The sequence below is a fragment of the Sapajus apella genome, unplaced genomic scaffold (genome assembly GCF_009761245.1).
Source record: "Sapajus apella isolate SASKATOON/1434 unplaced genomic scaffold, GSC_monkey_1.0 scaffold23, whole genome shotgun sequence".
NCBI lineage: Eukaryota > Metazoa > Chordata > Mammalia > Primates > Cebidae > Sapajus > Sapajus apella.
The window spans coordinates 6,876,446-6,899,471 of NW_022436963.1; the positions used below are offsets into that span (position 1 = coordinate 6,876,446).

Consider the following 23,026-nt stretch of genomic DNA (forward strand, 5'->3'; position numbering starts at 1 on the left):
TGCTCAAACCTCAGTCCCTCTCTCTAACTAAAGTCAGGGTTTTAAACTGGAGGTGATTTTGCTCCCTGGGGCACATTTGGCAATTTCTATAGATATTGTTGATTGTCACAAATGGAAGAATGTTATTGGCATCTAGTGGGTGGAGGCCAGGGATGCTGCTGGACATCACACGGGATCAATCCCTACAACAAAGAATTGTCCAACTCAAAATGTCAATAGTGCCAAGATGGAGCAACTGGCACCAAATCTAAAGCCCTGACTGGCAACTGTTGCAAGATGAAAAAAGCCACCAGCAGAATATTCCAGGTGGTGGTTCACGCTGTTCATCTTGAACATGGTTTTATTTCTCTCGTCACTCTTTTCTTCCCTTGCCCTAGAATTTCCTAGTAGTCCCATCTCACTGTGTTAAATGCCTACACTAAAAACACAATAATCTCACTACAACTCTCAAGGATTAACAGCAGCAGAGCAGATATGAAAAAGTCAGCAATAAGCAAAAGAAAAATGAGCACTAAAGTGCAAAATACATCCTTGAGCTTCAACCATCCTACCATCTACATACCTGAAATGTATGTGTGTTTTTCTGAATGCCCTAAGCCATAATCCGTGCCCACATCAAACTTCAATGAACACTCTCTCTGCTAAACACACACACATGACTGCACTGGATTTCATAAAATGATTTTAATAGAAAAGTACAAGATATGAACAAAAATAAATAATCTTTATCTCATTTCTAGCCCAGCAAATTGTACACTGCATATAAAAATGATCTAAGATGCAATTTTCCTCCATTCCTTTTTTGCTTTTAAAATACTGAGAAAGCATTGTAATTCAATCTTCTAGATTAAAACTGATACATTAAAAAAAATCATATCAACCTTTAATCATTCTATATCCATTTTTTAAAGTTAGTTAACAAGATGATGTTTCACTAAAATAGAATATCCAATCATCAAAGGGTAAAGTTTGTGTGAACAGGTAAATTAGATCATTTTTCTAAGTTTTAATTCCTATGTTTTTGAATGTTTCTTGAATTAAAAATTCATTTCATCATCTTACTTTCAAAACAAGGCATCTCTCTTTCACCATTCCACAGAGAGAGAAAAGACTAGAAAATACTTTTTTAAAAAAATAAATATTTTAAAAGTGTAGTTTACAGTGACAATGTAATATTTTAGACCTGTGCCTTGGTACATATTTGCATTAAATATAGGCTTCAAGTTATAACTACCTTTTCCCTCTATCTATCTCTCTATATCTCATGGGCCACTCCGTCTTTGTGGACTGATGTTGCTAATGATCTCTTGGAGTTAGCTAGTTCCAGTCTCTTATTTAGAGTACTTACTCTGCTATAGCATTATATTTGATCATTCTAGTGGCTTGAATGTTTTGTAAAAACAAATTGAAACTTGGTATTGGCAAAATCATATGAGAAAAGAGCTAGGGTAGGCCACTAAAATTTACACAGTGCCAGTCTCAGGAGGTCAGTAGCTTAAAGAATTGAACAGATAAACTGGATTAAAACTTAAAAGTCTTCTTTTTACTTGAGTTCATAATGACTATTTTGAACATGGCTCTTTTGCTGCTGTCTATATAGAAATTTTTTGTTAATTTTCCTGTATTGGGAAGATATTGAATGCACTCCAGGATGAGAAGAAAAAATATGCTGACACTGCTAAATCGGGTATATGTTTTTGCAATAAAGAACACTGGTCAATATACAACTGAGGAAAAACTGAAACAGATGTGAGCCTTAGAACCACAAGAGTTTGAATTTGCCCAGAAATGCTATTTTAAACTCTCTATATGTTGGTCTACTGGTTTTTTTTTTTTTTTTTGGTGTGGAATAATGCATTCTTGGCATCTTTAAAAGGTTTCAATATGTTACAAGGTTATCGGGAAAGAGAAAAAGCAAAGGTGAATGTATCAATCTGTGTAGCACCGTCCAGATTTCTGTGTACATTTTTGTAAAGCACAAGAACTTGTATTAATTGCACTTAACACAACCAACCTTTAGTTTCCAACCAGTTTTCATTCTCTGCAGACTGGGTCTTTCGTTTTATAAAAACAGCTTTCAAAGGGCATAGAGACACCACACGTGGTCCACAGTAAATTCAAATAGGTGCAATAGTTGCAGTGGTAAACACAAAAAAAATAACTTTTTTTTGGACTAAGAATCTGGTCATGGATAAAAGCATGTGCCTTTTCATTCTTCTCTGGGACGTTACAATAGCAACACGCTCTAAAACAATTAAGTTACATGCATAATGCTAAAAGAATGTGAGCAATCCTATAACCAGCTTTAAGCCATCTGCTTGATTTTTTTTTTTTTTTGAGGAACATATATAGGAAAAGAGAATTCCCCTTTTTTTCCGTTACATATAGAAATCTTTTGAAGCTTCCAAATAGTTTGGTTTTGGTAAAATTCCCCACTCTGCTATTATTTTGACATGTAGTCATGCTAAACTATCCGTCATGGTTTCTCCAAATATCTCCACATGAATTATCTGAAGGACAATTGAAACCACTTACCAATATACAATTGACGTTTTATTTTATATTCTGTCTTCCATTCGGCACAAGCCTTTCGATGTTTGTTTTTTAAACCAGTGAAATATACAAATCACACAAGACAGAAATATGTACATTAAAAGTACAGAATAAAGGCTAGAAGATATACATAATTCTGAATGACATGTAGAATATTTTACATTAAATAGTTTCTTTTAAAAGCTAGGATTGTTAAACTCAACTCTCTTCATAAACATGAATCACTAAAAAGGAACAATCTGATTTAGCAAATAAAAAAAGTACTTCATGGTTTTTGCATAATAAAAACCAAAAAAGTGACATTTTAAACTAATTAGTGCTTTTTGCTTTCAAGATCTTTTGCTCGACATTCACTGCAACTGAGGGGAAGTAGATATCATTATGCAATAAATTAAGAGCCACAGTTGACTAAGGTGATATAAAAGCTGCCCTGCCTAAGAAGGGTCTGAAAGATGTGTATCTTTCCAAACTTTTAAAACAATGTAAGTTTGAGATAAGAACACATTTGATGGCACTTTTTGGAAAGCGATATCCTTATTTAAAAAAAAAAAAAAATTAGCTATGTAGTGGGCTGAATTTTCTTTAGGGATTCAATTAATAAGTACTACCATTTCTAATAGGCACGGGTCCACTCTGCAGAATGAACTAAGAAAAGAGAAATATTGCTGATGCTTCCAAGTTTTGAATATCTCTTAATATCCATGTCTATAACGAACAAGTAATGCCCTCTTCACAAAGTGTACAGAAATGGAGGTTGGAGACAAAGGGGTGGAGCAGGAAAGAAAGATAAAGGAAATCTTCAAGCCAACATGCATTTCAGTGAGTCAGAACTCAAGCTTCCTCAGAAACAACATTGCTTCGTCGTGCTCAAGGTATGATCACAGCAGGGCCACAGCCCAAGTTCAAGACTCAAAAATTTTTGGAAGGATCCCAACTGGACTGCAGTGAAGAGCAATGCTCTAGACAGAGAAATAACCCCAGAGTAAACTGTAAATCTAAATCACTGGCTGCAATGAGATATATTTATATTTATATTTATATATATGTATATATATATATGTTATGTACAAAAGACTTTGAGATATCAGGCACCATTAAACCACATTTTCCCTCCTTATAAATGCAACTGCTCAAGTACACTGGGAACAGTTTTAGGGTACACCTGCAGTACAATAGGAGAAGCTTGAGTGGATAATCTAAACACAGGATCATAACAGTGAAACTCGCAACACCTCTGTGAATTCCATTAGCCACGTTATGTCATTAAAACATAGAAAACTACTGCTCCTCAAAATAAAAGTTTTAGGGAAAAAAAAAAATCCCTAAGTAGTGAACTGTTTTCCAAGCAGAGCTCCTAATGTTTCATTTCCTGTCCTATAACCAAAGGGGACCCAGTGGAGCTGCCGTTTGGAAACATGGCCAGCATCACATCGCAGCTCAGAGGAGTCAGAGAGGACTCAGTGTGAAGAGGAAGATGGATTTCACGTTTTTTCTCAAATAGGTTGTCTGCCCTGGTGCACTGCTAAATGGCACGCAATTACCTTGTTGCTTGGGCTGAAAATCTGTGAATGGGATTCATGTATTATTTGTATTATTATAATTTACTAACCAAGTATCCCTAAGAAAATTACAGGATATTTTCATTTATATGCAAGCCAACCTCCCCAAACAAAAAAAAAATCTAGTGTCCAGGATTATCTGGGGATCTTTTTCCAATCCGAAATCCTAATTTGTGTAACAGCTTCAAATTATCATCTTGATATAGGAGTTTTAAATTTTTTAATTTCTGGGGACTTTACTCCCTGCTCCCCAAATTTCATGAGTTACTAGAATATGACCATTTGCAAATAGAATATTTGAGGAGGATAAGAAATGTGATATACCTTTTTTCCTTGAGAATATGAGATTCTTGTTCTTACATTTTAAATTATTATTTTGAAAATGCAAAAAGCAAGCTAGCAGCCCCTGGGGAAGGAAGTTTTGTTTTTTGTTTTCAAGACCTTTTATCTTGCACCAGAGAACCTACAACTCATTTTGGTCACAGAAGCTGAATCATGAATAGATTTCTACCACTCTCTTTCAACTGGATCCTACCCATCTGATACGATCGCATATTTGAGAAAAAGAAAATGTATCTCTTTACCTTCTGGATGTGTACTATGTCCACACCGCTAAGTAAGGGTATGTGTTATTTCCCCTTCATTCTATGCTATCAAAAGAAGTCTTGTATTACCTTTCCAAAGATCCACAAAATAAATATTTTTCTTGATTCCCACCCCCGTTATTGCCAAATAATAATTATAATATTAATAATAAACCACAGAGTTCTTAGATGGTAACAGTAAAAAAATGGTTCTGGTTGCAATTCTTGGGGAAAAATAAAACATATTTTTAAAAACCAAAAACCAGAATCACTGTACTTTCTATAAATAAGCAGGTCCTGGGAGCGGGGCTGAGTGCCGGGCGGCACCCACTACTTGCACACGAACTGGTCCACGATCTCCGTGCACTTCTTGCACTTGACGTAGCAGCACCAGTGGAACTTGCAGTGGCAGCGCTCCGTCTGCACCGTCTTGAACTGGTCGTAGCCGCGGCCGCAGCACATGAGCTCGCAGCCATCCATGCCCTCTGACGTCTTGTTGCACAGGCGGCCCTGCGTGCCCAGCGAGCCCGTGCTCTCGTTGCGCACGCAGTAGTCAGGGCTGGGGTCGATGTAGACCAGGTCCTGCGTGGTGGGCGAGTTGAAGCGGCTGTTGACCTGCACCAGTTTGCCCCGGCTGTTGAGCCGCATGGCCGCCGCGCTGTCGTACTTCTCCTTCAGGGCATCACCCACCTTGCGGAAGTCCGCCAGCTGCAGCCAGCATGTCTTGAGGCTACATGAGCCGGACACCCCATGGCACTTGCAGGCCACATCAGCCAGATTGTACACCGTCTGCAGGGAAATGGGGACAATTAGTACACACATTCGTGGAGGAGACAGATGCAGGCCATGGGAACAAAGTTCTCCTTGACCTTCTGCACGGAGCTGTGTTCCCAGCTGAACTAAGGGTTGTATTATTTTTCTTTCATCCTCCACTACCAAAGTCTTGAGTTGCCGCCTTTAAAAACTCTTCCACTTTGGGAGGCAGCGGCAGGTGGATCGCGAGGTCAAGAGATCGAGACCATCCTGGTCAACATGGTGAAACCCCGTCTCTACTAAAAATACAAAACATTAGCTGGGTATGGTGGCGCGTGCCTGTAATCCCAGCTGCTCAGGAGGCTGAGGCAGGAGAATTGCCTGAACCCGGGAGGCGGAGGTTGCGGTGAACCGAGACAGCGCCATTGCACTCCAGCCTGGTTAACAAGAGCGAAACTCCGTCTCAACCACAAGTAAAAAAAAAAAAAAACCTCTTCCAAATAAATACGTTCTTAGCCACTCATTATTACAGAATCATCAACAACTGTGGTTTTTTTCAATAGGAACAGGGGGGAAAGATTTTTCCAGCTGCTTTTTCTTTTTCAGAGAAACAGCAGCAGCAACACGTGGACTTTCATCCCAGAGGTTGTTCACAATGCATTACCTGAATTAATTCCCAGTACTAGCTATGTGAGAAGTGCTAGTATCATTCCTTTTTTCACAGAGAAGGAAAGTGACACCCAGAGAGATGAGCTTATCACCCAACCCCTGGGAGTAAGGGCGCCAGGATTTGAACCCAGGCAGCAGGACTCCAAGCCCATGCTCCGTGACTTGCCCATGGATATCCAGCTGGTAAGTGCCGAACTGGGAAGTGTCCAGCCCCAGTGGGATCAAGGTTCACATCTTTACCCACTACTACTATTACTGCTGTGCACCAGGCACTGTAAATGTCCTTAAATTCATGATCTCATTTAACCATCTGGCAACATTATGACATGGGCTGGACTGGATGACATCAAAGTGATACTGAGTGGCCTGCACAGGTCACACAGCTAGAGTGTGGAGGGGGACTGGGCTGGAGCTCACCTATATTCACTCCTGTTTCCCACATAGTCCCTACCCCATCCATCACCCCCCAGGCCAAGATCACCCAGCCTAGAGCCAAGCAACATGGATTGTGTGCCTGACTCTGCCCTTGAATTCAAACAACTGGCTGCACCTTTCCAGGTCTCTGTTTTCTATCTGTTGAAGGCAGCAGTGATGGCACCAACTTCCCAGCACTGTTATAAGGATAAAAGTAGGGGAGACGTGGAAAGCTCTTGGCACTCAGAACACAGTAAATCTGGTCTTTCTCTAGGGTGACAAGGGACACACTCAGTAAATCTGGTTTTTCTCCAGAGTAACAAGGACATGGTATCTGGCCCTTGCCCAGTCACCTCGGGCCTCCCAGTAGCAGTGCCCACGGGCCTGGCCCCACAACACTGTGCCTAGCAGTCTGGGAGGTGGTGGTTGCCTATTTATAGACTCTGCTGCCCACAGTTCCTTGTGCCAGTGACCCTCCAGAGTCCACGTGGTGTGAGCATGCTGGAGAAGACCTGTCAGGTACCTGGAGGCTGGGAGCGCATCAGAAGGCCTCTCCCACAGAGAACAGCCACCTTCTTCCTCCAGGGATTCACAGGGGCTCTTTTAAAGGGGTCCTAAGTGTACTCTCTTGGCATAAAGAGTTTCAGGCACTCAGCAAGTCTGAGGAAGGGTTTTGCAAACGTATTTAACCTTTGCTCCTCATTGAGGAAAATTAAAAAGCTAATGCCCCGTGGAAATTCTAATACGATTTCCTGGCACAGTGCCCAAATTTCCATCCCCAGCCCCACCATCCTAGAGAAAAAAACTGTCTTCTTTGTAACCTCACTCACCAAAATCCAAACTTGGCTTACCATTCTAACGATCAAATTTACCCTCTCAAAAAACCTCACTGCTCAAAAAATGCAGAAGTGTAATATTATAGGTGATTTTCCAACTTCCCCCAATCCTCTCTTGCCACTTGGAAATCCCTTGACCCTCTCTTCTTGGTTGCCAAGCCCCTGATGATTTCTGGACATGAGAGAAGGCTAAGAAAGTCCCAAAGCTGGATGAGAGTCCCAAACATGGGCATACCCCTGGATAGGGGCCTTTAAGAGTCAGACAGGCCGGGCGCGGTGGCTCAAGCCTGTAATCCCAGCACTTTGGGAGGCCGAGGCGGGTGGATCACAAGGTCAAGAGATCGAGACCATCCTGGTCAACTTGGTGAAACCCCGTCTCTACTAAAAATACAAAAAATTAGCTGGGCACGGTGGTGCGTGCCTGTAATCCCAGCAACTCAGGAGGCTGAGGCAGGAGAATTGCCTGAACCCAGGAGGCGGAGGTTGCGGTGAGCCGAGATCGCGCCATTGCACTCCAGCCTGGGTAACATGAATGAAACTCCGTTTCAAAAAAAAAAAAAAAAAAAAAGAGTCAGACATATCTCTGTTCTGAAGGCATTTCTGATCTGAGGCACTGGCATGTTGTATATAGAGACCCCAGCAATGCGTCCCTGAGGAGGGTGAGAGAGCAAGGTCTCATGGGCTTCCAGAGAAAATGGGGCTGATCCCCCCCAATTTTTATGTGGCCCTGGGTCTGCCACAGAAGAGGCAACCCGCACTGCAGACACCATGGCAGTGAGAGGCCTGAGAAAGGAGAGGCCACACTCTGTCTGCAGCAATTATTTGACCCCTCAGGGCAGCACAGGCAAAATTCTGCAGAGTTTAGTCCTTCTCTGATACACCCAAATGTTTAACATCAAATTTGAGAAGATAAGCTAGCTGGAATTATCTACACAAACTTTGACTTCTCCATGTCCTTTGCTTATAATGTTTTAGTAGCTATCATCTGTCAAGCACTTACTACTGGCTGACACTAAACTAGGACCTTTGATTAAACCAAATGAAATTGTTATTTTTTAGGTCAAAAAGAGTCAAGTGTTGGCAATTTCACATGGTTCAAGCTACTAGAAGATCTCACTTAGTCCTCACGGTAACCTCATATGATAGTTACTGCGATGGCCATTTAACAGATGTGGAAATATGAAAACTGAGCCTCAGAAACAGAAAAGAACAGACAGCACTGGATTTTAACTCTGATTTCTCTAATTCCCAATCAGCTAGCTCTTTACTGCTTAGCTGTGACGCAAGAATTCAATAAAAATGTACCTAGGCTTATATTTCCAACCTTAAATTTTCTCCCATGGTCACTAAGTGGTTCTCTGGGCCTCAGTTTCCCCATCTTTAAAATGAGAGTGTGGTGCCAGAGGCTTCTAAGGCTCCATCCAGTCCTCTACGGTTTACTCTGTGATTATCTTCCTTCTCTCTCACCCCAAAATACAGAAGAGTAAAATCTCTGACCAGAAAGTTCCTGGCACCTACCTTGGGTTCTGTGAAAAAATAATGGCCCTGGTTTTCAATGCTGCCAAAGTTAAGAAAAGTTTTCACCCCTTCATTTTAAAGCAGTCATAAAGTGCCATGTGTTTAACCGCAGGAAAAAAAGGGTCTTTTTAACTATTGAGAAGTAGCTTTTCATATCCCCACCAGGGGAAGGAAAGAGCGGGAACCAGGAGACTCGTGAGGACTGCAAAGATGGCCCTCCCTGGGCACTTCTGCTGCTCGCTTCTCTCCAGAGCTCCTCTGTGATTGGCCTGAGGGTCAGACCTATAAAATCCCTCACTGCCCTTTTTTAAAAAACCCTCCATCCATCAGGCCTGCTATCTAATGACATAAAGAGAGGCAGGGGGAAAGAAAGGAGGAAAAGAGAGCCTGAAAGCTGGGGGTTAGGGCTTTCCCAGCTGGGCACCTACAAAGACAAATAACTCCCTGTCCCAAACTGAAAGCCAACCACAGACATCGTACAGGCAGGAGGGAGAAAGTTATTCCCATTTTTACTTCTGTGCTCCATGAGCCAAAGTCACCGGGGACGAATTAAAAAGGCAAGAAAAGGTCTTTTTCAGACCACCGCTGGATCACCTTGGCTGGGGGCGCATGGGATGATGTGCAAGGGCAACTATGGAGAGAGATGGAGGAAAAACATAGATAAAGTGGGAGAAGAGAGAGACAGCGAAGGAGAAAGGAAAGGGAAGAGAGAGAAAAAAACCAAAACGGGAACAGGACAAGGAGGAAAGAGACGAGAAAGAGAAAGGGAGACAGAAGGAGACACACAGAGAGAGAGAGAGACAAAACGAAACAGCGAAGGAAAGGCAGAGGAGGGGACAAAGCGAGACCCGAGGAGGCTGGAGGGCAAGGCAAGGGGACAGAGAGGCGGGGCGGGCGCGGGATGGGGCACTCACCCTTCGGCCCGCCTCGTTGTTGTGCAGGTTCATGAGGATGCGCGCGCTCTCGTAGGAGCCCTTGGCGTGGATGCGCTCCCGCTCGCGGGCGTCCACGAACTCCTTGGCAAAGCGGTAGCCGTAGTCGATGTTGTCGCCGCAGCCGCCCCAGAGCCAGTCCCGCGGCAGGTCCTTGGGGCGCGCGGCGCGGCTGCAGCCGCAGGTGGACAGCTCGCCCTCGCGGCACGCCCTGCTCATGGCGTTCACCACCCCAGCCGCGCTCACCGCGTACGTGAAGGCCGTCTCGCGGCTGCCTGCGGGCGAGGACATGGGGTCACCGGCCGCCTGCCCCAGCTCCCGGGCCGGGCCGCTGCCGAGGGTAGGGCTGGGGGCAAGGTAGGGAATGAGGGGGAGGTAGAAGGTGGGGGTAAAGGAGGGATGGAGGAGGTGGGGGCGGGTGGAAGTAGGAGGTGGGGAGGCAGGAGTAGAGAGAGGTAGGAGGTGGGCGCAGGTAGGGGTAGGGAGCTGTGGGGTGGGGATAGAGGTTGGGGGGGTAGGGAGTGGGGAATCAACAAGGTAAAAACAAGGGCTGCCGCCTCCCTAATATGCATCAGGCCCTCCGCCCAGCTTGAGGAGAAGCCAAGCAAGATCCCCAAAAACACACAGAAGCAACAATTAACAACAGAGCGTGGGATCCCTGACAGCTCTGCTCGGCCGTTTCAGAGCTGAAGGCCAGACTCTAAGCAGCGCTGGATTGATTTTCTCTACAACTCCTTTGAAAATAGTCAAAACTTGATATTTCAAAAAAATGCACGTGAAAGAAGTCATTGAAGGAACACTCAGAATACGGGGAGACTTCCTTGCACTTATTTGAACGTTCGGTATTATTTGCATTCGAGTTACACATAGGGCGGAATTACAGAATTTGCTAGGCCTTGAATCTAGGGCAGACACTTTCAGCGGCCACATCAGTTTCCGCCATGCTCATTTTGGCCTTGTGTCCCCTCCTCCTCTGGCAGTTGTAACCTCTCCTCCCTCTTCCTTCACACAGCAGAAAGTATTTCTCAGGACAAGGCTCTTTACTTTCCCAGAGGACAATTCTAAATAAGCTCATAGAGAGTTATAAATGAAGCTTGCTCTTCTTAAATCCCAGGCCAATTGGCCTGATACTTCTCATTCGGGAATGAGTGTCTGCTGTTAGAACAGCCTGTTGTTCTTTAATGCTGCGTCGGCAACCACCCTCTGCCCATTCTCCCACTGCCTTTGCCTCAAAGCGTTAGAATGACAGCAAGAAGGAAAAAAGCACAACCTGGGGGGAAAAGGGGAAGGGAGAAGTCATCTTCTTCCCCAAAACTCGTAAAGAGTATCTCCCCATATAATAGTTACAGGGACCCTATTTGTAAGGAGAAAAATGAAGGCTATTGTAGAATACCCTAAACTTCACTTGTACATGGAGACATTTCTGCATGTAACAAGAGCCAGTTAATAAAAACACCGTACTCTGAGAGAGACAGGGTTATCATCCAGCCAGCTGAAGCCTGGGGTGGGGGTGGACTGGGGGGCGAGCTCACTTTCCTCCATTGCAAAATAAGGGTATTGAACTAGATGCAAGGAATGGGACCCCTTCTGGTGCTGAAATTCGTGTACCAGAATCAGTTTCTCCTATACTTACTTTGAGAGGTGGCTAACAATCTTTTTTCTGAGGGGGAAGCAGGGAGCACAAGAACAGCTGACAAGAGGACTCAGTCTCAACGAGAAGGGTCATTCTGCAGGAGGACGGCACTGCCAGTTCAAGCGTCCAACAGGACACCTCATTCTTGGTCTTCTGCTCCACGCCAGTCACAGCCATTTGTGAATGTAATGGTTCCGATTTACCATATATCCTCCTCCTCCCGTATTTTCAAAGTGAATGACTTGAGGGTGTGTGCTGGTGGTTGGCAGGAGGATCTAAACATCCCTGTGATGAGTTACATCTATCTAGTGGGACTACACAGGCAGAGAACATCAGAGGAATGGAAAGGAATGAGGAGAATACACAGCTTCTAGGGAGTAACTTGACAGTACAGAAAACACTATAGCCCTGGATGGGGGATTTGCAGAACAAAAGGTATTAGCTAGAGGAAGAGGAGATGAAATGATCCTCTAGGGATAAAGAAAAATAAGACACTGCCCTTTGAGTATACAAAGCATAAGAAGGCTTTATGCAAAATACAAATAATGCTTCTTTTTTCATAAGTCTATCTTGAGCATTTCCTTTTATGCCCCAGAATACAAACCTGGGAGATCCCTTTAAGCTAACTGGTCACTGCAGGGTAAACATCAGTTTGAAAAGTGTTCTTTGGCTAATCACTGGAGGATACAGTCATCCCAGTTGGAATACTGCTGATTCAGTTAGGTTTCCCTTCCTGTGAAACCCACATCTACTTGGATCCTCACACCCCTTAAAAATGGTGCCTTCCTTACATATCTTTTCACAGCATGGAAACAAAGAAGAGACAGATGGGGACAAAAGCTGGAAGGAAAGGGTAGCGTGATGAAAAATGAGACAGTTTCCAAAATGAAGAGTGGGCCCTTCATGAAGCAATTGTGCACGGTGCCTCCAAGGCAACTGGCATCTTAGAAAAATGAGTTGAGAAGGGGGGTCAGAGGTAGCAGCCTGAGTTTCTCAGACAGTGGCCCCATCACAGGGTCAGATTCTCACAAAGAAGAATTACTTTCAATGTCCTTGGTGTACTAAGGGCTTTGGGGTGGGCACACACACACCTTTTGGCATCAAAAGTGTTTTAAATTTTCCCTTAGCTCATTCTTTTCAAATATACTTTTAAATGGAAAAGTGAAAGCAAAGAAATTTTCCCACTATTGCAGTTAGGTCCATGTTCCTCTTTCATAAAATCTATTGTTTTCTCTTCTCTCCTATCTTTTTTTTAAATAAGGAAAAAACAGAAGGTCCCATTGGTGTCCCACTACAAGCCACCTAGCAGCAGCTTTCTGCTCTGAGACACTAAGCACTTGGGGGACCTTAGGCAGGGGAGGATGGCGCATGTGCTCTCATATTCCCAGGACATCAGCTGACTTGGTGATAGTATCTAGGAGGGCTGTCTCAGAGGCTGTGGCGAGGTACCACTCCCATCCACTTCCCATCGACCCAGACAGTGGAGCCGTGCAGCTGAAGACCAGAAAGCATACTTTCCAGGGACAATTAAATATAGGCTTTTGTACCAAGGGTTCTGCTTGTTCCCTAAGGAAGCAGGCTCTTTGAATCTTGGACCACATTTAAAATAAATCTCCAGCAGAACTCAAATTCACTTAGCAAATGATAGCTTATTCTGAACATTTTGGCCCAAAACAGGCTATGTATGAAAATGAGAGGAGGATCTTAAATCAAAGCTGTGTTCAAGTGACTACACAGAAAAACAGTTCCGATTGCTGTTTTCCTTCCTGGTTACCATCAGAGGTGTATGATTTTTGCTAACTCGTATACATGTGAAAAAGTAGTCCCATGGTTTGAGAGGAAGGCAGTTTAGGAGGAACATATAAGAAGGGGGAAATGTTGACAACTTACCATCCTCATAGAATTTTTCAAAAGTGTTTAAGTTCACTTACCATACCAACACGTGGGAGAATTAAATCTCTACCACACTCCCAGTTAACTACATAAGACAGCCCATAGTCAAGGAAAACTCCTGTGTTCCTGAAGCTTAACTCCCAGATTCAGACCCCAGTATATACATTAGCACATTTTAATCATTAACAGAAAGGACAAAGCCCCATGAAACTTTGCAGGCTGAGGCTACCGGCCATTCTCCCATTCACTCAGAGGAACAGCTTCCAGTCTTGTATTATTTTAGTTTATAAAACCGCTTGGCTCAAACATCCCCTGACAACTCTTTTTTGTTCTCAATGAATGTAATTTTCAGGTTTTTTTTTTTTTAAAAAAAAGCATTTTATCCATCTATGATGGATATTAAAGCCAACTTTTTATCTTCAGACAGTATAAACAGTTAATTACCTTGATAAATTACTTCTTACTTTGGGAGTCACTGCAGTCATATTAATTATAAGGGCTTGTTTTCATAAAAGTATAGAAACCTAAAATATTCACACTAGAAAACACACATTGGACCACATCTGTCAAATAGTATCCTATACTATGTAAACCAAAGAAGAGGCAAACAAACAGATTTTTCAAAATCGTTGCCTTTAGCCCAGTTGAAATGCTATCTCCTTGAATGGGGGAGTAAGACACTCAACAATAAATTTAAAATGAAGAACCAGAGTGTGAGCAATACTCTTAAAAATTGCTTTTAAGTTCCTAGGTTGATATCCCAAGCATGTGCTTTTATTATATCATTGCCAAAATCATAAATGTAAATTGGATCACTTTTAATTAAAATTCTTTCTGGGACTAAAAATAAAGCTCTTAACATATATATCTTTATCACCTCAAGAAATAGCTCTATTAGGAAAATTAAAACCTTGTTTACTTTCAATATATCCAGCATTCTAAAAGAGAGCAGTTTTTAGTTTGATGTTTGGGCCATTTGAGTTGTGGCTTAAAAAACTAACAGGCAAGAGAGTTTTGACATTTAAAAGCATATAAATGACTTGCTTTCCCCCATCTACTTTTAAGAAACCAGAATAAGTGTTCTGCTTCTATTTTAAACAAAATGCTTTATAGAAAAAGTAAGAGTTTGGAAAAATGAAGCTGTCTGTGATACTCACCTCCTGATACAGTTAAAATCCAAAACTTATAATCAGGTGTGGGGATAGGAATTAACATCATTTGCTATAGTGACAAAAATGCTCAAGCCACCACCCAAGGGGGCAGGCATCCTCCTTCATGCTTTATATCAAGCATGAAGTAAACTCTAAGGACTTCTTCTAGGAAAAAAAAAAATTAATGTTTTAAAAAATATTTTAAATGTTTTCCTACCTATCTGCATCACCCTGCCAAAAACAGAGGTGTTATCCACAGTGCTGCAGTTCCACCTTCGATGTCGGAATTGATACTGGCATTCCTTGATGCCTGTCTTCGCGCCTTCTCCGATGTACTGCATGTGGTCCTGATACAAGTGGCACAGTTTCTTCTGTCCTTGAGAAAGTCCTGCCAGTTGGCTGCAGAGAGGCTGTGCTCCTATGATATATACTTCTGACATCTGAACAGGGTTATTCATACCTAGCGACCTGCAAGGGGGGGAGATGTGCATTCAAGATTTACGTGAAATCTCGAGGTGGGCCCCCTGAAAGCATGTCAGCAATACATAGTTTTAAGCACACAGATGCTTTTTCCTCTCCTGCTTGTCCTCATGACAAAGTATGAGAAGGGCTTCATAAAACTCCTCTGTTTAAACTGCACTCAGAAAACGGAGGTATTGTGCAGTCCCCATCCTGACATCTGGCTCCTCAGTATTTTCACTCCCTTCCTTGCCCCTGTCACCATATACCTGAACCAGTATTTCCAAAATGCACTCCGAAAAGGGAGAAACAGCAGTTTGAGGGACAGGTCTCTGATGTTAGAGAGAGTGACTCGCTTTGCCCCACAAACTGGACCAGTCTGCCTTAAAAACTTATGAATACTAAAAGCAGACACAATTAGAGACGGGTGGGAGATAGCAGTTCCTTTTGACCGATGGAAAAACAGAGGGACAAGTATACAGACTGGGAAAATTCACCACATTTCTGGACATTTTAAAAGGGCTCCTTATGCGATTATGAGGGACCCAAGACAGGGTATCCAGTAAACAGAAGTCATGTTTGACAGTCAGAAAAATGCTGTTCATTTACAGGAAAAAAAAAATACCCAGAACGCCATCAAAAATAATCCTCTGGATATATTACAGTTTATCCACAAGGCCCCTACCAGAAAGAAACCCCCACTTGGAGACATTTGACTACTTCAAGTTAACCTCCTTTTGATCACATTTCAGGCCCCAATACTTCTGCACTTGGAGTTTAGCTGTCCTCCTAGAACTCTGCCCACTTCAAACTCTGTAGGTTAATAATAATCTCGAGTGACAGAAAATAAAAGCTGAAACTCACTTTTACTACCTAGAGGTGGCAAAAAGCAAATTTTATAGGTAGACTTACAATTATTAGCGAAGTGAATTTCTGTTCTTTTTTATTGCGTGATGTACTACAAGCACACATCTGAACAAGGGCTTCACAGAAAAAGGGCCTAAATTTATAGTTTCCCATTCCCTAGGAGCTGAAGATAAGCTTTACAGTATTAAGTTAAAAGAAAATTCTGATTTAAAACTATATATAAGTAAAATATATACATGTGTCTTGGATAAATATACCCACACTCACTATCCAGCTTTAAATATTGCTGCATCATATAAATGAATCTTAAAAAAAGAAAAAGAAGAAGAAGAACATGCACATAGAATGAACTTACCACCAAGAATTGGCTTCTATTACAACCTGGGCGAAGGAGAAAAATATGGCCAAAGCCATTAGGAAGAACTTGGAAGACATTGCACTTCCAGCCATCCCCAAAGCAACTCCTGGGCTTAATATTTCAATGGACTTCTGGAGAGGGAAGAAAGGAGCAGATGTTTATTGCCTCTCAGATAATTTTCAAGCATACAAGTTTAAACAACGGAAGCATCCGGGTCTCTTAAGTTTACTGTTGATTGACTGCGCTTCTCCTCCGTGAGTTTTTTGATGGCAAGATATAGGCAGTTTCTTTTTCCAAATTAAACCACCCACGCAACCTCACCAGGAAATCTGATTTCGCTGGGATCCTGTGCGCGGGGCACGCCAGCGATTACAAACATGTCTCAATTTTGTTGAGTCAAAGCCCTGGTGCCAGGCGCTGCCTCCTTCCTGCTCGCTCGAGTCCCGCACCACCTCGCTCCCCTCTAGTTGGTGCTGTTCTCAGTCCCTCCTCGGTAATTCATTTGAGAACCCTCCGCGGTCACCCTCCGTCCTTTCCCCAACCTGGGCCGAGCAACAAGTGGAGCCAGAATTAATTCCACGGGCGAGAGGAGCAGGGAGGCGAGTGGAGCGCGCTGCCGCCAGCGGCTGCTGAGGAGGCGGGGTGGCCAGCGCGAGGAGGGGTGGGTGGAGGATGGGGGCAGGACGCAGGAGGGAAGGGCAGGGGGTGGGGGGCGAGGCCCCGGGGACCAGAGCGCGAGAGTGCCCAGCTGGGAAATGCAACTTCGAATTAACATCGTATGTTTCATAATCAGTTTACGAGCCGATTTGGGGAAAGCCACTTCCAGATGGGGAAGAGCAGCCCGGATTTCCTTCAGGACACTCTTCAGCCTGATTGGGGAGGAGAAGGAGATGGGGGCCCTAGGGGATAATGGAGAGAGAGGTCTGGTCTCCCAACCAAGGAAACTGGAAGAGCCCCCCCCTCCCTCCCGGACTCCCCCCCACCGTCATCTGTAGCCTCCTCCAAGGACTGCGAGAAGGGATGGACCCTAGAGGAAAGAAGTGTGGGTCTCTGTCCCGAGAGAATATCCCTTCCCTGCCCTCCCCACAACTTTCTCCCAAATTCTGATTTTTCATTCTCCCTCCCACCCCACACCTGGCAGCTGCCGGGGAGGGAGGAAACGAGGCCCCGGGGGGACTCCAGTTTCCCTTGGCTCTGATCTGGGGTGTGAGCCACTTCGGCATCGAGGCACTTTGAGCCTGGCATTGGAACTCTGTCACCCTGCCTCCAGTCTAGCCTCTCCAGCCCAGCTCAGACTTGGTTGTCAGTCAGTCCGGAAAGGAGGGGGTGCGGGCAAGGCCAGAACCCTTGCGGATTAGTCCAGAGGGGCCAGAGGCGCAGGTTCCCAAGCCGCAGCTGGGGGCAACGATTCCCGGGCAAAGAGGCCCCCTGCGGCGGCGAAGGGTCCCTTCCAGAAGAATTTCTGGGATAGGAGTTGGCCTTGGAAGCTTCCGCTGCCGTTCCTCCCCACTGGTGACTTCTCCACCTGTAGGCGGCGGCGGAGTAAGTCGGTGGCGGGTGCGGTGGGAGGAGCGGGTTTCCACAACCCTTTCACATCTCTGATAAGTGTAACCCTGCAGCGCTGCATCGCCCGCAGCCCCTGAAGGAGCCCCTTCCACGGAAAAGAAAAGAAAGCTGAGCCTCTTTCAGGCGGTGGAAGAGCCTGGTTTGAAACCTGTGCGATAAAAGGGACAGAGGGGACCTAGGCAGCCCTGGTAAAGCTATGGGGCTCAGGAGCGTGCCAAGGCTATTCTCTGCGAGCCGCCCCTTTGGCACGGATACTTCGGGGCTTCTCAGAGAGTAAATGCTCATGTGATCCCCAGCACCCGCTAACCAGGGCTCCGCACCTAAGGCCCAGTTGTCCCCGAAATGCTACAAAACTGGGGGGCGCATCCTGGAGAATGGAAATCTGGGGCTTCCCCAGCTAGGAGAGAGAAGGCTCCGGCTGTCTCCCCACCCCCGTCCTAAGTGTCAAGTTTCCTCCAGGGGAGGGGGTGGGCTGCAAGGTCTGCTTCGCGCGAAGCCCAGGCTGCAAAGTCGACTCTCCCAAGGGCTGCCAATGCGGCGCTCACACACATTCATACACACACTCGTGCACATTTACACACTCACATGCGTGCACAGACACACAAGTTCCGACGTGCTTCCCAGTCAGCGGCCTAGATTGCTGCTGGCCGCGTGCACTTTCTGAGCTTCCCGGCGGGCGGGCGGGGCGCGTGGGGCGGGGCTCCAGCAGCACAGAAATTGATAACAGATTCCGCGGATTACAGCGGATCTCTTTGTTAGAGCTGAAGCCACACAAACTGAACCCACTCCCAGCCCGACGCTCCCAGGGAGAGTCCATCAGTTCCCAGAGCCCAGGCCAACTTGAGAGCGGGCCCATCCGGTCTCCATGACTCGGGTCTCCCTGGCTCCAGGTAGAGGTGGCCACGGGGTGTCCCGAAGGGGGATCGGAAAGGAGAGCCCCACAAGTCGCGTCTCCACTTAACCCCTGCCGCTTGCCCGGAAACACCTTGGCCCTCTTCCCGCTTCAATCCCGGTGCAACCCAGAAAAGGCCCCACAAGTTTGAGACACTCAAGGAACTCACAGCGAACTCACACATACATCAGCTCTGTAGGGTAAAACATCCTCGCCTGTTTGCCGAGAGATCTGATCTGAAAAGACAGTGTGAAATAAGCCCTCTGGGGAGACTGTCACCCCAGAGGTAAAACAAAGGTTCTGGTTAGAAGCTGACTTTCCCAAAGAAGGGGCTAAATGTCTTCCAGCACTTTCTGGCCCAGGGAAGATGACTCTGTAAGGATCCTGAGAATCTTCCTCCCGTGCCACGGGGAGGAAGGCTGGAGGCGTTAGAGGAGCTTAAGGCACCAGAGGAGTGAGGTGGGGGAGGGCGTTTGCGCGCTCTCGTCTTCAATTCAGAGCAGCTCAACGGCGTGGTTCCCTTTCTATTTATCTCTCAAAGCCTTCAAGTCGGATTAAAGGTGTTCCTGATCCTTCTTTATCAACAGCGGTGTGGGCTGGGGATGATGAGGGATGAGGGAGAGGAAACCTCAGTAGCAAAACTGTTCAGGGGACGCTCGGAGAGCCGGGGGAGCAGCTGGACGCACACCTAAACTCTCGCAACACCCAAGTCCTCCGCAGCCCCTTAAGAGAAAAGACAAAAAGGCCACAAAGATCCTAACCCCTCAGCCCCGGGGCGCTGCCACACTCAGTCTAGGCATCCCCTTCGGCTTCGTTTAGGGCCCAAGTTTCTGGAATTGGAAACGATGAGGGACGCCAACTAGGCGGAAGAAGCCCGTTTGACTCAGGCTCGCAGCAGCGAAGAGGAGGATGGGAAACTCCAAAAAGAATCTCCACTCTTGGTAGAAAAAGAAAACTGTTTCCCCACTCCGATCTCTCCCTAAAGCAAGGAGAGAGATGGAGAAACTAGCAAGAGAGCAACTCATTTGCAGCCAAGAACTTGGGACATCCTATCCGGGAGAACGCAGGGAGCGGCGCGAGGAGATGAAGAATGGGCCGGCCCAGGCGGGAAGGAGGTCCGCTCTGGGGGAGCAGACAAAGGAGCCACTGCTCCCCACGCCTAGTGCCTGGGCGCAAGGGTTGTGTCCACAGCAATGTGTGTGTTGGCCCGCGCAGAGCGGGGTGGGGAGGAGGGAACTGCTAGATAAAAGAAGGCAGAGGTTACACCTGGAGCCAGAATCAGTGCGACAAACGCGCACAGCCTCTGGCCACCCAAGCTTCAGAACTGATGGCAGATTCCAGGTTCGGGTAGAGAGAGGCCCGAGGGGAAGAACTGTCTGGCCTGGTTCTCCTGTTTTCTGCCCCCTTGTCCATCCCTTAGACAGGGCTTTCCAGATCCCAGGACACACACACACACACACACACACACACACACACACACACCACTCACACCTTCTCACACAGGATGTCTAACTCTCTCGGCACAGGCTCAACTTTGTCCAGAGGTAGAGCAGAGTCCGTGGACACAGAAAGAAAATGATAGTCCAATCCCAATTCTTCAAAAGTCGTTTCACTCCCACTTTTTAATAGACGAAGAAAGTGAGGCCAAAGGCGGGAAAGCGACATTTGTTCTCGACCACAGAGAGCTGGGAGGCAGCTGAGGCCAGACCCCAGGCCTCCTAGGGCGACACTCTCCTTCCCAAGCCCAGAAGAAGAGGTACCAACCCTGTGTCCAGTTGGCCGAGTCCCATTTGCTGGGTAGGACCCGTGGCCCCTTCCGTATTGCAGCGGCCGGCGGCGCAGCGAAACTGGTCCTCCGGGGGCCTCCGAGGGGCCCTGCTGGGAGAGTGGGGTCTGGTGGTCGGAGGGATGAAGGGAGCAGGGGCGGGAGGGAGAGGGGAGCAGCTGCCCGCCCGCCCCAGGAACGGAGGCTTGTAGGCGTCCTACCTCAAGGCGACCAAAAGGGGGCAGCCGGCACCGCACCGCGGGGAAGAAAAGGCGGCGGGGACTGCTCAGAGTTCTGCACGCACAGCGCTAACCCCTTGAGCACCGGAGCGCAAGGGGGAGGGGAGGAGACGACGCGGGAGTCTGGGGCAGGGCCTCCTGGGGAGGGTCTTCCATCGAGAGTGTAAGGGGGTGGGGGAGACGAAGGCTAGTACGTCCTGGACCCTAGAACAAGTGATCCTTTACTTACCTACACTCACACTCACACGCACGCACACACTCGCAGCCAAGGATCCATACGCTTGGACACACACCACATTTGTCGGCCAATGGTTCGCTGCGCACTCTCTGTATTACCCCCTCGAAACTCCCTAGCAGAGATGGTCTAGAAACTAAATCTTCGTATCTGGCTGGTTCGGGCGGTGAATGTGCGAAAGTTGGCTGGGGAAGGGCTGGGGCTGATGAGGTACGATCTCACCGCAAGGCCCAAGTTACTTCCAAACAGCGAGTTGTCCATTTAAAGCGAGAAGAGAGAAAAGAGAGGCTAGAGAGGAGAAGGGGCCTCAACACCAGACAGGGATTAGAAAGTCAAACAGGGCCGCGGGGTCTTCAGTTAGGAGTTAAAAAACAAAACAAAACAAAACAAAAAAAAAAACTTTTTTGGGGGAAGAGGGGTTGTTTGCTTTTAGAACACATCTTAATTTTAATTCTAACCTTATTCTCCAGGAAACTGAAAATGGGAAAAACAAGAAAAATGCAAATAGGAATTGAAGCTTGGGGAGGGGCAGATTAGAAAAATTGTTTAGAAAATAACTTATGTTGCAGGAAGAAACGTTAACTTTTCCTAAAAGTGAACTCTCAGTGACCCTCGGAGTGTGTGACTCGGCTTTAACATACAACTGACAATTAAAACAAACAAGAGTTCACAAACTGGCCGCCGCCCGCTCTCCCAACGCGGAGGCCCGAGTGTTTTCTAAAGGACAAGGCGGACTCCGCTCAGGGGGCCGGGGAACGCTCTCCTGGCGTACGGGATTACAGCCGCTACCACCAAACTCCCCGCCCCCACCTCTGCTGCAAAGTGCTTGAGCTCACCCAGTGGCTGCTAATAACGCTAATAAGGCGACCCTGCTCGCTGCGCCGGAGTGCGCGCTGGCCCCCCACCAGGCACTCTTAAAGGCAAAGGGGCCTAAAGCGCTCGAGTCACCCCGCCAAGGCAAGCCTACAACCTGGCCTCCGTCAGTTCGGGGGGGTGTGGGGGAAGGTGTACGCTGCTCTAGGGTGGTTGGCCCCTAGTCCCTCCGCGGGTTTTCCCAACCAAGGAGTCCCTTTCCCCATCCGGAACCCCAGCCACACACCCTCCCAGTGCCCGCGCAGTGGGCGCTTGGTAAATATTTGTTGAATTGAATCATTATCCTGTTACTGAAATATACATAGTAAATTACACTCGATGTTCTCAGGGCAAAAGGAAAGTCGTCAGTGAACCGCACTCAGTTTTTCTACTATCGCTCTTCCCCACTTTTTCTCCAAAGTCGAAAAGGTTTTGCAGAACGGGTGGTGCGACGAGAAGTGATCTCCTGGAACACTGAGGCAGTGCGCCCGGCGTGGGGGGCGAAGAGGTAGGGGTTCCTGCCAGCGACGCTGGAGTTCCAGCTTCTCCAGGAGGTTGGGGAAATGGAGGGATAGGAAGAGGTGAAGGAAACTGAGTTAACTTCCAATAGGGGGTGGGAGGAAAGTAAAGAAAAAAAGTGGCGAGAGTCGGCAGGCAGCGCACTGAACACCTACCTTCATGGCGAGGGGGAGGAGGCGCGGGGAGGAAGTCGCCACCCCAGCGAGGGCAGCCGAGGAATCCGAGCGGAGCGGCCGGGTTAAGCCTGGGGAGATGGTCAGGAGCAGGGCTGCGGAGTCCTCCCGCGCGCCTCGAGCGGGCGCAGTGAACCGGAGCTGAAGCGGGCACTGGCGCCAGGGCCTGGACTCCCGAGCTGGGGCAGCGCTGGGATGCGCCCAGGAACGGAGGGGGCGCAGACGCGCGGGAGCCGGCAGCAAGGGCAGGGCCTGGTCGAGGCGCAACTAGGGAGCCGCGGGTCCGGCGGGGGCGCGCAGGCAACTGTTCCACGGAGAGGCGCTCCGTTTCCAACGTCCATCAGCGACGGCGGTAATTAGGGCTTTCCAACCCCAAATGTGGGCGTGATTGTGCAAAAGACCTTACAACAAATAATAATAATAAAAATTCTTCACAAGAGGGTGAAAAAATGTCCCACTAGTCAACTTTGGCCCGGGGCAGGGGAAGGGGGGCAATCTGTGCGCCCAGGTGCCCCCAGTTCATTCACACCACGGATTCTGCAAACTGGGCAGCTCACGCCTCCTGATCTCCAGCTCCTCCTCTCCGGGTCTGTAGCCGAAACGTCT

The 23,026-nt window shown here is 46.9% G+C and overlaps 1 protein-coding gene across 3 annotated transcripts; it reads right to left on the bottom strand.

Moving 5' to 3' along the window:
* Window positions 1-1,810: 1,810 nt before the first annotated feature.
* Window positions 1,811-22,729, bottom strand: WNT5A (Wnt family member 5A). Of its 3 annotated transcripts, none has more exons than XM_032290230.1 (5): window positions 16,722-16,887; window positions 16,177-16,310; window positions 14,713-14,963; window positions 9,801-10,093; window positions 1,811-5,485 (listed from the first exon to the last, which is right to left on the bottom strand). In XM_032290230.1, the coding sequence occupies exons 2-5, from the start codon at window positions 16,269-16,271 to the stop codon at window positions 5,027-5,029; spliced, it is 1,098 nt and encodes a 365-aa protein (XP_032146121.1). In that variant the 5' UTR covers window positions 16,272-16,310; window positions 16,722-16,887; the 3' UTR covers window positions 1,811-5,026. The 3 variants fall into 3 exon arrangements, with proteins under 3 accessions (XP_032146121.1, XP_032146120.1, XP_032146119.1); XM_032290229.1 differs by lacking the exon at window positions 16,722-16,887 and adding an exon at window positions 20,402-20,652 and having other exon boundaries at window positions 1,824-5,485; XM_032290228.1 differs by lacking the exon at window positions 16,722-16,887 and adding an exon at window positions 22,403-22,729 and having other exon boundaries at window positions 1,846-5,485.
* Window positions 22,730-23,026: the final 297 nt, after the last annotated feature.